Raw genomic sequence first — 16,252 nt, 5'->3', positions numbered from 1 at the left:
GAAGTCATTGTCTTCAGTGTTGAAGATGGACTTGGCAACATAGGCTGTAGCCAGACTTGCAACGCCAGAATCGGACTCCTCCTCAGACTCCACCTCTGCCTCCTCAGAAGCAGACTCCTCCTCTGAATCCATTTCCTTGCCAACAAATGCATGAGTCTTGCCAGATGAGCTCTTCTTGTGTGATGAAGACTTTGAGGAAGACTTGGAAGAAGACTTTGAGTATTTCTTCTTCTTCTTGTCGTCAGAATCATATTCCTTGCTCTTCATGTTCTCATTGTTCCACTGCGTACACTCAGAAATGTAGTGACCAGGTTTCTTGCACTTGTGGCATGTTCTCTTCTTGTAGTCATGAGCAGAAACTTCATCATTCCTTGAGCTGGATCGTGAGGACTTTCTGAAGCCTTTCTTCTTGGTGAATTTCTGGAACTTCTTCACAAGCATAGCAAGCTCCTTTCCAATGTCTTTAGGATCATCAGAACTGCAGTCAGATTCTTCTTCAGATGAGGAAACAACTTTTGCCTTCAAGGCACGAGTTCGGCCATAGTTGGGACCGTAGATGTCTCTTTTCTCAGAAAGCTGAAACTCATGTGTGTTGAGCCTTTCAAGTATGTCAGACGGATCGAGTCTCTTGAAGTCAGGGCGTTCTTGTATCATCAGGGCTAGAGTGTCAAACGAGCTGTCAAGTGATCTCAGGAGTGTCTTGACGATTTCATGCTTGGTGATCTCAGTAGCACCGAGAGCTTGAAGCTCATTTGTGATGTCAGTGAGTCGATCAAACGTGAGCTGAACATTCTCATTGTCGTTTCTCTTGAAGCGGTTGAAGAGGTTGCGAAGGACACTCATCCTTTGATCTCTCTGGGTTGAGACGCCTTCGTTGACCTTGGAGAGCCAGTCCCAGACTAGCTTAGAGGTTTCCAGAGCACTCACACGGCCATACTGCCCTTTTGTCAGATGACCACAGATGATGTTCTTGGCAGTGGAATCCAGTTGAACAAACTTCTTGACATCAGCAGCGGTGACACCTTCACCAGCCTTGGGAACGCCATTCTTGACGACATACCAGAGGTCGACATCAATGGTTTCAAGATGCATGCGCATCTTATTCTTCCAGTAGGGATATTCAGTTCCATCGAAGACGGGGCATGCAGCGGAGACTTTGATTATCCCTGCAGTCGACATAGCTAAAACTCCAGGTGGTTAAACCGAATCACACAGAACAAGGGAGTACCTTGCTCTGATACTAATTGAAAGTGCTAGTGATCGACTAGAGGGGGGTGAATAGGTGATTTTTATGAAAGTCTTCAAAACATGGAAGTTTCAAAGACAAACGATAGAAATAAACCTATTACCATGCAGCGGAAGGTAGACTACACTAGGCAAGCCACAGTCAAGTATTCAATGAAGTGAAAGCACAAAGACTAATAGCAGCTAGGCAGTATGGATCAGGATGGAAGATAGTATGAAGCCAATTAGAACAAGCAGTCACACAGTGAAGACAAAAATATAATGCAAACAGGAAATGACTTCACAAGGACCAACTGTAATAAAGAGATGGGAAGGATAGAACCAGTTGCTCGTTAAAGACAATGATTTGTTGGACCAGTTCCAGTTGCTGTGACAACTATACGTCTGGTTAGGGAGGCTGAGATTTAACTCAGAAGACCGTGTTTTCACCTTATTCCCCTTGAGCTAAGGACACCCAGTCCTCGCCCAATCACTCTGGTAAGTCCTCAAGGTAGACTTCCAAACCTTCACAGACTTCGTTCACCGGTGATCCACAATGACTCTTGGATGCTCAGAACGCGACGCCTAACCGGCTGGAGGATTCACAGTCCTCAAGTGTAATAAGTCTTCAGATCACACAGACAGGAAGACTTCAGTGATGCCTAACACTCTTTGGCTCTGGGTGTTTAGGGCTTTGTCCCCACAAGGATTTCTCTCTCAAAGGCTTTGAGGTGGGTTGCTCTCAAACGACAAAAGCCGTGCACTAACTCTGAGCAGCCAACCAATTTATGGTGTAAGGGGTGGGCTATTTATAGCCACTAAGCAACCCGACCTGATTTGTCCTAAATGACCCTGGGTCAGATTTCAAACACACACGACAATTTTACTTGGGCTACAAGCAAAGCTGACTTATCCAGCTCTGGATAAGATTTGCTCTCATTGTCTTCGCTCGAAGACATAGGATTTTGGTTAAACATCACTTCAGTCATTCTGACTGGTTCACTTGGACCCCACTTAACAGTACGGTGGTTCCTATGACTCAACAAAGAAGAAAAGGAAACAACGAAACAACTAATTCTTCGCGTTCCATAGTCTTCACTCAATGTCTTCTCTTGTCATAGTCTTCAATGTGAATATCTTCACATACCATCTTTGTCTTAGATGTCTTCATACATTTTTAGCGGCCATCTCCGGTAGGAAAACTGAATCAATGAGGGACTATTACCTGTGTTATCCTGCAATTCTCACAAACACATTAGTCCCTCAACCAGGTTTGTCGTCAATACTCCAAAACCAACTAGGGGTGGCACTAGATGCACTTACAGAAAGTTATCATCTCATGGAAAGATCGGAACCCTCTCCTCTAGCACCAAGGGACCAATAAATCAGGACATAAGTAGTTGTCAAGTTAGAAACATCATTAGGTTGGCTCCTAGTGTTGGCTCCGATTGAAATGTAGTCATGAAACCTTTATTCCATATGGTGCTATCTCTGGCATATGATGGCTACCTCTAAGAACACAAAAAACATAGCATAAAAGGTTTATACCTTATGTACATTTTTTTCATAACTTATACCTAGTGTACAATGATTTGAGGCCCTCCCATTTTTACCTGGAGCTCTAGCTAAGTTTCTGGAACCCTCGACCCCCCACTATTCCTCAAATGTGGCACATGGGCCATAGTTGACTCACACAAATGGTCCAAAGTATTCAACAAAATCCATATTCAAAATGCTACAATTTAACAATAATATTTGTATTGTATGTATATATAAAAGAGGTAAAAATAGAGATAAAATACCAATATTTTTGACATCCCATCGATATACATAGGTCAATCGTAAACACGAACACTTCCACACGTCCAATATGAATATATTGCATCCCCATGCCCTTTCTGTTAGCCTGTCATGTCACTCATGTGCGATGGTGACAAGCTGCTTCCCAATGTTGTGCCCGGAGAAGAGCCCGATGAGCGCCGTTGACACATTCTCGATCCCCTCAGCAACATCCTCAACAACACTGATCTTCCCTTCCTTGAGGTAACCCGCTATCTCCTCCTCGAACTTGTTGTAGGTCCCGAAGTAGTCCAGGACCATGAATCCCTCCATGCGGATGCGCTTGGCAACCAAGCAAAAGAGGTTAGGGGCACCATTCGGCTGCTCCAGGTTGTATTGCGAGATCATCCCACACACGGTGATCCGGCCATTCATCCTCATGTTGGGCAGCACCGCGGCTAGCATCGCACCGCCCACGTTCTCGAAGTAGATGTCAATGCCCTGCGGGAAGCATCTGAGAGGAAATATCACGGGGGAGGGAACCATGTTTAGCTTTTGTTTCTTTTTTGTGGAAAAGGTTAGTAGCCATTTGTGATTGGAACTTAGAATTTCATAAGGAAAATGGCTTTTAGAACCTCTTTAGTGCGGCGTTGAGGTCCTCTTCCTTCTTGTAGTTGAAAGCATCGTCAAAGCCAAACTTGGTTTTTAGGAGGTTGACCTGCAGTTACCATAAAGACAAAGAATTTTCTCATACTTTCACCTTTCAAAGTTGAACGGTGGGACTCCTCCATTATACTTTGGCATTCCTGTACATATTATTAAAAGCATAGAAGAGAAATTGAGAATAACTTGGTTACTTGCAGGCTAGATTTCTGACTTTAGGAGGTAGGATTACAATGATTTACATACTCTCCATCATCTGAGTCCATGATGGAGTGATTACAATGATTTACTTCTTTAGGGCTAGGGTTCTTTGGCAAGAGGACAAGAAAGGTAAATATAACACCTTGCCAATTGGCCAGGGGTTACTATAAAATGGTTATCATTGAAAATGTGCATACAGGCTGACTTTCTTCACAATGGAATGGTCAAATATAATTCACTTAGTAGAAATAAGTAGTATTATGATCCCAATGGTAAAGCATGCAACCATTATAAAAGCCATCACATTATTTTCATACCATTACGGAGCTCTCCCTCCGTAAAGAAATATAAGATCGCTTAGATCACTAATATAGTAATCTAAATGATCTTATATTTCTTTAGAGAGGGGTATATTTTAGGTTAGTGAAAAACTCTTGAAGTTATTCAACCAATTCATCATTCAATTGCGGGAGTGAACTATTAGACAATTTCAATGATACAGAGCACGTGGAAAAAATGAGTATGCAGAAAAAAGGAAAACCTTCTCATCGGAACCAGCACTGCCAACCACATAGCAGCCAGTGATCTTGGCAAGCTGTCCAACAAGCTGCCCGACGGCGCCCAATGCTGATGAGATGAAAACATAGTCGCCTTGCTTTGGTTTTGATACGTCGAAAAATCCAGCATACGCAGTAAGTCCAGCCATGCCTGCATTAGCGAATTTCTTGGAAATTTAGTAAATAAATAAATAGTGTATTTTATGAGTTTTAAAACTTCGCTAGCGGAAGTAAATTGCATGAATATACGAAAACACCAAGCTTAGATCATACCAATTCCTTTTTTTGAGGGGAGAAGAGCCTAAATCGTAGCACTGATGAGCTTGATGTCTTATTCTTTTTCTACATATAATTTAGCCATCCATTTTGATTTGTGGCTGTGAAATTTCATGGTATGGTTCCTTGAAGGAAGGTGCATCTATGAATCTCTGGACATTATCTTAGAGATCTGACTAGTATATTCCCTTTCCATCCTATTTCTTTATTCTGATATCTGTCCTCATTAACTAACTAGCATAACTTATACGTGCTTCCAAAACTTGGGAAAGTTCATTCGTAGTTTCTATGTATAAGTTGTTTTATGTAAAACAAGTAGTCAAGCACACCAATTAGACATCACCACAAAGAAAAAAAGAAACAAATAAATGGTGACAAACTAGGGTGCCATATGTGGCAGTTAGGACAAATGAACTCTTGCAATTCTGGATTGTGAATCGAAAGGCCTTGGCCGATCTTTATTAATAAGAAAGAAAAGAGAGTTTATTGGTACAAGCGTGCATGCGGTACAAAAGTTGTGCCGTGCAAGAAGTACATGAAGGAAAAAGAGACCGGCTAGAAACGAGATGCTAAGGGCATCTACACTGTAAGGCGTCTAATTAGACGCTTAGGCCATAATAAAAAATGTTTTTCTTCCTGGCGTCTGGCCTAGCGCCCTGTTTCCAGTGCTAGATGCCAAGTACGGGCGCTATTGACATGAAAAAAAGAGCGAGCAATTGGGCTAGCGCCCGACGACTGATGCGGCATCGATGCTAGCCTATTTCCTGGAATCGGACGGGATCTGAGAAAAACTACCAGGATTCTAACCCTAGCGCCCGACCTTAGCACCTGCGTTGGAGAATGCAATTTGGGTCACTTGACTAGTTTAGCCATCTGATGAAGAATGGACGTCCAAATGAGCGTCTTCAACCTCTAGCCATCGTTTTCTTTCTTCAAACCGTCAAGCCACCGTCGGCCTTTCCGCCTGCTTTCGTCGCTGGCCGGTTGCGCTCCCACGGCTGCCTCGCTGCCCCACACTCCCCTCAACCTCCCACATCGCCGAGCCTTGCCGCCGCCCAAGGCATTACCTCTAACCCTGGCAGACCTTCAATTCCGACGCTGGCGAACCCACACCCCCCGTTACCCCTAAGATAGACAAGGATGATGATGCTTCCCCTGCATCCACTGCACCCCTAAGATAGACGAGGAGCTACTCCGCCGCGGCTACTGCTGCCTCCGCCGACGGCCTCGGTACTCCTCCGCGGTTGCTGCCTCCTCTCCACCGAATCAATTGACCCAAATTCAAATTTCGTGCGACTGACGTCTAGCAAAACCGAAGGAAAAAAGGTCCTGGGAAGATCACAGCTATCTACTCTAGCCTTTTATTTCTTCAAAACTTCTTGCACCGTGGGGTGAGATGCGTATCGCTGAAAATCCTCACGTTCCGCTCCGTCCATATTCTCTGGTGCGCGAAGATCACCGTAGTATGAGATCTCCATAGTATCGAATTCTTTGTCCATATTCTCTAGTGCGTGACATTCCTTATCCCCTTACACGATACACGGAACCCTAACAGCTCGAATCTCCTCCGATCTGGCAATGGCCCCACCCCAGTGGCGGCGGAGTGGTTCATCCTGTACGGCATCCCGAGGGTGGTGGCCAAGGAGGGAAACAATCATAGCATCTTCGAGAAATCCACCAACATGTCCTTCACCTTCGAGAAAGCTCTGCTCCCCTCCCACGTAACCGCCACGAGTAACGTCGACATGTCCGCCGGCAGCATGCTGCACTACCCCTCCGTCGCAGCGGTCGATAGCTGCGGCGTCATTCTCCTCTGCGGTTGCACCACGACCGGGATCTCCTACTACCTCTGCGACCCGTGGATCCGCAGAACACTGGGCATCCTCCCTCACAACGGTGGCATCACGTGCCCCCACTCCGTCGGACTCATTCGCCATCGCGGCGACAACCATCTCATCATCGCAAAGCTCAACCCGTGGTGCATCGAAGATCGTGGCCGCATCACGCTCCTCTGCACGGAGGATATGTACGACTGGGATGAGAAGAGGTGCGAGTGCTCCAACATCGTGGACGCGAGAGATTGGCGTGGCGACGATGTCCTCTCCCACGAAGGGCTCCTCTGGTGGTTTGATCTCGCTTACTATATCCTCACCGTGACCCCTTTGCCGACAAGCCAAGTTTTATCAAATCGTGGGGCTGTTTGGTTTGTGACTAAGTTTGTCAAAGGTTGCCACACCTAAGGTTAGGCAAATTTGACCAACTTAGATAAGTGTTTGGTTCAAACTACAACTTATGCAAGTCACACTAGGCCCCACATGACATACACATAAAAAATATGACAAGATTCCCTTAGACTTGCCAACTTGTGGCTCTCATTTTGTTAAATTAATTTTAGGTAAGCTTGGCAAAAATGTGTGGCACAATGTGGCAATGCAAGGCTAGAACCAAACAGCCCCATGTTTCCCGCATGTCCCCGGTGAGCTGCCATTCGCCTGGGCCCCGTCGACGGTAACGTGCACCGCTGCTTGAAGGTGAGCGGCGGCCGGCTGCGGTACGTTCAGGCCGGTCCTGAGATTTCGGGGGCCCGGGGCGAAACTAGGTGCTAATCCCAAAGCCTTAACATAAACATAGAAAAAATATGTTGAATTTTCAGCCAAACAAAATATAGTTTTTTCTCGTATAAGTTGTTTTCTTTACTAATATATCCAATTGAGACTAACCTAATTTTTTTTATCACAATCTACAAGTGGGTCCATCGGCAAGACTAGCAGATGATTTAAATGCCCATGATCACTGCTTTGATATGTAAAGCCTCTTGTCTTATTCCTCCATTTCAATTATAAGCATGTTGCCGAACTAAAAAATTAATAACCCTAATCATACCTATGTATAAGAACTATCTAATAAAACAATTATCAGCGGCCAGTTGCCACAGTGAAGAGTCAATGATGATAATGATTTATATATTTTGATTAATCATCATGCTAAAATCTTATAGGGGATAGTCTACATGTATAAATAGATTTCAGAGACATACCTTCTGTCTTTGTAACTTCTATACATTTTTTTGCGGGTCTTTGTAACTTGTCTCCGGAGAGTTAGCATGATTGCACGGGAGACGACGGCGTGGTTATCTCCGGCAGTCATGTACTCCTCCGACTCAGGCCTGCTATAACTCTAGGCGGTGGCGCCATGCACACACAGGAGATGAATATCTATCGCAAGTTCAGAAAGAAGATGAATATCAATCGCCAAGGGCCGATCCGTTCCCTCGCTTTTGGCCTCTGTTCGCATGGTTGTAGGCCAGTAGTCTCGTGGAAGGAAGGAAATTAGGAGATTTTTATTCATAACTACCCCTAAATAGTCGCATACAATAACTGCTACGTGTTTCCTAATCACAGCTTCGCTGGTAAGGAAGGAAATTATGAGTAAACAGTGCCCCTATTTAATAGGATCGTAGATTAAAGAAAGAAATCACAGATTATGAAAGGAAATCATAGAAAAAAGGAAATCAAAGACAATACATGAACTTCCGCATTTTGGGGCCCCTCTGGCAGCGGGGCCCGGGGCGGCCGCCCCGTTCGCCCTCCCTCAGGGCCGGGCCTGGTTCAGATCCATGGCTCCTATGACAAGCCGGAGGTCAGCATGTGGACGCTGTCCTCCAACGACCCATCTGACGTGACATGGACAAGCAGGCTCAAGCTCCCCTTGGACAAGGTTTGGGACGACCAGACCTATAAGGATGCAAGGCTGCGTGAGAGGGTCATCCTCGTTGTGGTGCTGGTCCACCCCATGCATGAACGCCAATGAGGTCTACTTCTTGGACGGGCACATCCTCGCCATCGACCTGACGAAGAGCAAGGTTGTGTGGACTGCAAAGAGTTGAACATTTCGTGGTCGCCGCACAAAACCTGCTCCTCTCGCCTGGTCCATGCCTGGCAGTTGCCGGTGAAGCTCACCAAAATCAGTCTTGAGTCTGGGCCTAACTGGTCTCAGGTTAAGGAGATTGAATTCGTGAGTCGATGGAACTCGGTGGAAGATTTCCACAACAAAGCTGCCATGATCAGGTGCGCATATTCTTTCACGTCCGTGGTTCGATCCTTCTTGCATGATATGTTTGCTTTACAAAAGTCTGTCCCTTTTCATCATATGTTTCAGTTCTTAATGGATGCAATCTTTGTTTCAATTAATTCAGGTCACTTTTTGAACAACATGTCAACGGTATGTAGAACATGTAAGCTCTCGCTATTGTTTCATTCAGTGTTTTGGGTGTGGCATGTTAATTAATTTATTGGACATGCTAGCTTGTGCCAAAATTCTGGTTTGTCAACCAGATGTAGTCAACGAAAAATGCAAGTACGTGCTTCATTTGATGAAAAACGGAAATATAAGTTAAATATGGCACTTTGTTTCTGACAAAATAAAAATGTACTCACCAAGAACACCTGTGTAGTACGACAGAGGTAGTTCGGGATGGTTGATCTTGAAAAGAGACTCTGGATCAGTGATCAAAGTGTATTCTTCACATCCGCTCATGCCCCAAACAAGATCACCCGACTTGAAATTCGGGTGCCCAGATGCTACCACCCTGCCTACTGAAAAAGTAGCCAAAACCTGGAATAATCGTACTCAGTGAGGCATTGGAATTTCAGAGAATTCGACTGTAGTAGTGAACAGAACGCAATAGTCTTCATGGCTTTGTTTTCGAGTAAAAGAAAAGCACTGTAGTTCATACTTGACATGACAATAGAGTAAACTACAAGTTACAGTCGTAAATAACATGGTGTTGAGTGTCAACTGTGAGTAGGATGAACAATAAAATTTAATTGATTACTATCATTTGCATTTGTCTATATATTAGATAAAAGGAACATTTGCACAACTTGCGCATACACAACTAAAGGCCACAAAAGTTTGAGATCATATCTCTATTATAACTCGACCTGACTAAAAAATAGATGGTCAAGAATATTTCTTCTGTGATTAACACATGTATTTTTATGAAAATATAAAAATAGTAGATAGATACTCCTTCCAATTCACAATAAACCGTGTTCTGAATATCTTCGGTAAAAAGAAACTCCTTAAAGTATTTTTTTGACGAAATATGACATACAATGTTTCATTAAATTAAGAGAGTTGGAATGTGTAGGGGTTTAGCTGGGCATAGCCCATGGAGAAGTAAGAAACAAACCTAGACTAGGGTGAATTATTAAGAGAGTTGGAATGTACAAGGGTTTAGCTGGGCATAGCTAGCGGAGAAGAAAGAACAACCCTAGTTTATGGTGGTTGCTAGTCTATCCAAGCAAGTACAGGTCTAGGCGATTTGTTTGGGAGGCTCAGTTGGAGTAGCAAAATGTGATGAATGAGGCATGTCACAGCTCCCCCTCCAGGTGAGCACCTCATCGTAAGCTAGCTTGAACGTCGTAGCTAGTGGTTTGACAACGTTATTGAAGATCCTTGCATTCCTTTTAGTTTAGAAGAACCACTAAAGCAGGATGCAACTAGTATTCAAGTGCTTGTGAAGCTTTTACTTGTTGAAGAGCATGTAGAGACACATAGATACAATGGCTACTTTCGGCAAGGTAGCCTCAAGCAGTGCAATACATGTTGCGGCCAATGATCAAGTGCCTAGAAGTATTATCCTAGTGGTTAACAGGTGAACCGTAATCTCAAGATGACAGTGGCGGATGGAGCACACTGGGTTGTGTGGCCATCCCCTCTGTGCTAGCCTGTCGGCGGTCAGTCATTTGCTCTCGATCAGAATCCAAGCATGTGCTTCAGCTTCGGTGGCACGTGGGCAGAGAAGTGTGCATCAGTCGATTCATAGGCTAGGGTTTATCCTCCTTTTTGAAGAAAGACGAGGCCATTAAGCTCAGAGCATATGGACCCTCAAATTGGATCAAATAGACAAATTTCGTCGAATAAAAGCTGCCTTCAGTCTATTTCTAGGTGATTCGATCTTTAGAATCGTTTAGGTGCACACTGTTCAGATATTTTTAGAGTCGCATATAGTTGGAGGGGACATCAACATCAAGGAAAGGCTTGATTGCGGTAACCTGCTTTCTGTTGGTTAGAGCTTGAGAAACGAGCATTGTCGATAATAGCTATGTAAAAAGAGACACCAAAAACCATCCGTCGACACACAACCATTATGCCAATGATCGTACCAAAAGGAAGGCATTATTGATGCAGGTGGAAGGTCGGAACATGCTCTTGGTGAGAGGATCGGTTGACGGATGTAGGCGAATGGCGGTTTGTTACAGTTCTCCCAATCGAATAGTAACCAGCGGACGGAAAGCACTCTATTGTGAATCTCAAAAGCAGGGGTGCCGAGGACTCTGAGTGGCTTGGGCGAGAAAACTTACCTACAACTAACGAGACAATTGGCAATGTTATGTTTGTTCGATCAGGTTTAGTGAAAGTCGTAGCGTTAGCCATCTACTTGGGGTGGTATAGAACTAGCACCTGTAATGTGGGGACGGCTGAGAGTACATGCTTGACCAGCGTGGCTCTCGTATCACATAATATGAATTGGGCAGTCCATTCAACGATATTCTTTGTTAGCTTGTCCAAAAAGCGGTTGGAAATCAATGCTCTTAGCTTGGTAAAGGATAGAGGCATACCTAAATAGGTGAAGGGGATGGTGCCAATCAGCCATGACAATGGCTGCCCAACGGTCTCATTGTCGATATTGTCACATAAGATAGGTAGAGGCTACTCTTGGTGACATTGGTAACAAGGCTATCGACATTGCCAAAGAAAGTGAGTATGGTGTTGGTAGCGACAATATCATCTATCTTTTGTTGAATGATACCGCTGCACTGTCAGCATATAAAGAAGTCATGTGTCTAAACAGTTCCTTTTCGGGGAAAAATGTGTCTAAACAGTTGAGGGTTGAGGGGTGAAAGAACACCTTCAACGTGCGCCAAGTTGAACAGGCAGCTATATAGTCCATGACAAGCATAAATAATAATGGGGACAGGGGTTACTCTGTCAAGGACTTTTCTTTTGGAAGATGTAGCCAAAAAGGAATTTGTTCACTGAAATGCACATGCCGACATACGGAAGCAGAGATGCAATCCAACTCCACCTCTGGCCAAAACCTCTGAAGACGATTAACTGCATTAGGAGCTCCCAGGATAGCGAGTCAAAGGCTTTAGAAATATCCAGCTTCAGCATTTTGCTTGGGATATGCTTCTCATGTAAAATTTTGTTCAATCTTTGCACAATGAAAATTACATGAATGGTTTGACGAATGCGCGCCTTGGCTCTGCTAGACTAGCGTTGGCATCGGGGATAGAGCTATAAATCAATGGAGGGGGGAGGGGGGCACAAATTGCCAAGCATTTGGGGGCGGGGACACAAATAGTTGGGTGGAATGAAATTTTTGAAGGGTTGTACACAATTTTATCAATCTTGGAGGGGGTTGTGGCTCATCCTTGCCCCCACTAGCTCCATTAGAGATTAGCATTAATGGTTATGCTTGGGCGCTAGAGCTTCAGCAACAAGCTTCCCTGAACAAGTGTACCAGGCTCATCGTTGACAAATCGCTTGACATCGAACCAGTTTCAGACTTTACCAGAAGCATCATACCACTAAATTAAGATAGCTCATCCCTAAGAGTTCATGGATTAAACTTGTGAATCATTTACATAACATCCTGCTTGATGGTTGTCACGTGCTAGGATTAGTACTGACCACAAGATCGATGAATGTGACACACTTGGGGTACAACTCCGAGGAAAAATGAAGGTTGGCAGGGCTCACGAGCCTTAGGGTTTGTGATGGAGGGTTTCAAGGGCAAGCTCATCTTTTGTTCCCGTCACAAGAAACTCTAATGCAATTGGTAGCCTATGGAGGAGCAATGCATGAAATAGAGGGATTAGCAATGACCCAGGAAGAGGAGCCGTTGCTACTAGGAAGAGCACAAATGGTGTTGTTGCTCGTGAGTCCACCACACCAGCCGAAGAGGACTTCATCACCACCACAGTTGCAAGCATAGCTACTCTTGCGATTTGTCGCATGGCTAACTCTTGAGGGCACCCCATTACTACAGGAGTTTTCACTGTCGTGGTTGTAGGTTGTACTCCTGCCACTTCTCGTAGGTGCAGGTTTTCTCTCTCACCTAGGTGTGTTCCTCTAGATAAGAGGAAGGACTTCAATGGAGGTTGCGCGTGTCCTACGTGTGCTCCTCCTTGGTGAAGGTCTTAATGGGGATGCCCTTCTCTAGATGTGCAATGGCAACCTGGTCGGTTGATGCTTCCTCCTTGAGTTCTTCAATGTTTGCCGCAAATTTCTTGAGGATGGTGCACTGCAGTTCATGCACAAGTTCTTTATGCCCAAAAATATTTTCATCCAGGAGCTTGGCAATTTCCTCAAAGATTGGTAAGTGTGATACGAATTTTCACACACTAGGATATTATTGGTAACGGTCGTAAGACCGATGAACGTGACACAATCGGGGGTACAACTCCAAGGAGCGAAGATTGGCCAACCATGGTGCCATGGATGAGAGGAGAGAAGGTTGGGATCATGTGTTAGATCTTTGCTAACCATGGTGCCATAGGGAAGATACGACTTGAAGTCTAAGCAAGACATAACCTGAACTTTCTGAACATCAAATCCCCATCTTCCTAAATTTCTTTCCTTCCTATTTTTTTAGAAATCCCTTTTAATTAGAAGCTTTTGCTTTTCCTCCTTATTTTTCTGCCGCAAGGAGTAAAATTTCTTTCCTTATTTTTGGCTATCACGTCGAGGTTTATATAGAAGCCGTGGACAGAGGAGCGCTCCACGCCTTCTAGCTTCCTTGTATTCCTGTCACAATGATTAATTTTTATCTTCGTTATTTCTCTATACACGTCGGTTGAAATCCCCTCTCTTATTTCCGTCCTTGTTTTTCCAACAGAGACTCAATATCCTATCGTTCCTTATTTCTGTGCAAGTCTGACCCACAAGCAGCCAGCCATGCACCACTCCACCTTCCCACAAGTCAACCAACAATTCCATCCGATTAGAGCTGTTTCACTATCACTTATTTTCCTCTTTTATTGAGGGAGTTAATTCCTTTATTCCGAAATCCGCACATCACCTTCTATTAAAGCCGCCTGTTGGTGCCTTAGACAACTCCTGAAGGTATATAAGTTAATGGATTTTTTTTTTGTAAAAAGGCGAGGTGGGACTTTTAAATAGTTAGCAAACAAGCTATCTAAAAAAAAGCATTGTCAGTGCGCTTGGTTAGACCCTCCTTCATCGAAAGGGAGGTGTCGAGTTCGACCCCCACATTGAGCAACTATATTTTTTCCTCAACGACCCTACACACACCAAGAAATTATGTTTTCTATTCGCATCGGCCCAACGTGGCCTAGACGGCGCACGAGCTGGGGACAAACGCGAGTGATCGCTGGTGAAGGTATACCTACAATATGTATATTTATGGAGTGCGGTTTGAATACCAAAAAATATAGGGACTTCTGTGCAAAATTATTGATGACGGACGGGCAGAAGCGCTAATGACTATTTGTAAGTAATAGATTAAGATCACCATTTCGGTGACATGAGCCATCCAAAACACTAGAAATGGTTTCGTTTTCCAAGGTCTACAGCCAAATCTATACGGACACGAGAGGAGATTTAAGAAAGAATGAAATTGCTCGTTTCAGAGCTAAAAGGAAAACATACGAGGCTGCAACCTTTTGTTGATACTTTCATCTGACTTGTTGTAGAGGGCTTGAGGCCTTGTATTAGTTTTTTTTTTCTGTTCTCATTATGTTTTCCTGTGCAACTTTTTAACACAGTACTCCCCGTATTAAAATATAAGATGTTTTTGCCGTCCGAACTGCAAAAATCTTATATTTTCGTACGGAGGAAGTAATATATTGAGATATATATATAAGTAGGGGAATCTACCGTACTACCATCTCATAGATTAAAAATGTGCTACGATCTCATAGATATTTAAAAATATGCCACGATCTCATAGATATATTAAAAAACTTGATCTGAACACTCAAGCTCACAGGCCAGCTTGCCAGATTCGACCAAATGAAGTGCCGTGTGATTCCAAACCTTGTTTTTAAAATTCACCGTAAAAGGGAAGTTGCTAAAAGAGGGCGGCGACAGAAAGAGAATTCTGCTCAAAACGGAAAAGAAACATTCGGCCGTGCGGGCCAGTTTCATTACTACTACTAGTTGTAATAGCCGAGAGACACATAAAACAGTTCATTTCCTGCAGAAATCAGGAGATAACCTAAACAGTAAATAACAAGTCGGGATTAATGGGCGCGTCTGGTAACAACGTACCTCCCCTGGCACGAACTGCTCGATGTAGCTGGCCTCGTTGTGCTCGCTCATCCGGTTGCGCATGTAGGGGTCGCAGGAGACGTAGAGGTTCTTGACCATCACGGACGCCGACCCAGGCGGCACGGCCAGCCGAACGACGCCGGTGACGAGCTCCAGGTCGTCCTCGGTGGGGCACCCCGTCACGAACTGCTTCAGGATCACCCCCTTGTTGCTCACCTCTGCCGCCGCCATTGCTCTTCCTTGCTGCTTCGATGGCGTGTACGGCCGCCGATGAGGCCTCGAGTGGTTTGATCGACGCGTGAGACGGCGCGGATGCGGGTGTTGACAGTGGCCTTTCTAACCGTCGTGCGCTGCGAGGGGCGTACGTAGGTTTTGTATATGCGGAGGATGGAGCCGGCGGTGCGACCATGTGCGTATAGAGCTGGTGATCAGTCAGCTGTCAGCCGGATCTCGATTGATCCGGAACCAGTTGGCAGCAGCACCGGACAGGGAGGCCACGGCCATGGCCTCGCATCCCGCGATGCTGGTAAGGCCTAGTGGGGAACGCCCGCGATCAATGTCGGCGCACCAAGGAGCCTCACTAGCGCTGCAGAGGAGGGCGTCCCTTCACAACGGCAACAGGACGATGCATCGCTCGTCCATATGACATGCTACATACGTGCCGTGCTTTTTCATTTTGAGTTTCACATGCTTCGTACGTGTATGTACTACGTAGTCATCCTGTTTTTTTCAACAACCAATTCTTGCTTCCCTAATTTCACATATATCATGGACAATATGCGCATCAACTCCCTTGATGATCTGAGTTTTAATGACTACCTAGAAATATTTTGTTATTCCCACTTTTAAAAATTTATGCTTCCACTATGCATATTATGTTGGATTGCATGATACAGTATGATACTTCCAAAATTTCATGCTTATACACTTAGTTTGTTTCATAATATGCACCGTACTTGTGTTTCTTCAACAATTTGCTTCATATCTTTCACGCTTGTGCTTCTACACCGTGTTTAATTTGCTTCATAAGCACCATAGATGTGTTTCTTCAACAATTTGCTTAAACAGTTACACGCTTGTGCTTCCACACTGTATTCTATTTGCTTCATTTCCATGTTTCATATTGTTATTAGGCGTTCTACTCGTAGTCAAATCAAACAATTCGTGCTTCATAAATTTCTGCAATTGCTGCGGGAGCGGAAGAAATGCGTTTCCTATGGTGAGCATGGAGCGGTAGTCGATGGTGGGCA

The 16,252-nt window shown here is 44.5% G+C and overlaps 1 protein-coding gene across 1 annotated transcript; it reads right to left on the bottom strand.

Moving 5' to 3' along the window:
- Positions 1-2,922: 2,922 nt before the first annotated feature.
- LOC125508165 (2-alkenal reductase (NADP(+)-dependent)-like) lies at positions 2,923-15,386 on the bottom strand. The gene is made up of 5 exons (XM_048672770.1): positions 15,003-15,386; positions 9,137-9,314; positions 4,409-4,575; positions 3,639-3,721; positions 2,923-3,517 (listed from the first exon to the last, which is right to left on the bottom strand). Exons 1-5 carry the CDS (start codon positions 15,231-15,233, stop codon positions 3,139-3,141), a joined length of 1,038 nt encoding a protein of 345 aa, XP_048528727.1. The 5' UTR covers positions 15,234-15,386; the 3' UTR covers positions 2,923-3,138.
- Between the last annotated feature and the right edge of the window lie 866 nt (positions 15,387-16,252).

The sequence above is a fragment of the Triticum urartu genome, chromosome 5 (assembly GCF_003073215.2).
Source record: "Triticum urartu cultivar G1812 chromosome 5, Tu2.1, whole genome shotgun sequence".
Lineage (NCBI taxonomy): Eukaryota > Viridiplantae > Streptophyta > Magnoliopsida > Poales > Poaceae > Triticum > Triticum urartu.
This window is presented reverse-complemented; position numbering and strand designations above follow the sequence as displayed.

What these genes read in the sequence shown, in the direction of transcription:
- LOC125508165 (XM_048672770.1), bottom strand. Translation starts at nt 15,233, where the DNA reads ATGGCGGCGGCAGAGGTGAGCAACAAGGGGGTGATCCTGAAGCAGTTC. An exon ending in AGCAGTTCGTGCCAGGGGAG is followed by an intron (nt 9,315 to 15,002) that starts GTACGTTGTTAC and finishes CGATTATTCCAG; the next exon opens with GTTTTGGCTACTTTTTCAGT. An exon ending in CTCAACGCCGCACTAAAGAG is followed by an intron (nt 3,518 to 3,638) that starts GTTCTAAAAGCC and finishes ATTTCCTCTCAG; the next exon opens with ATGCTTCCCGCAGGGCATTG.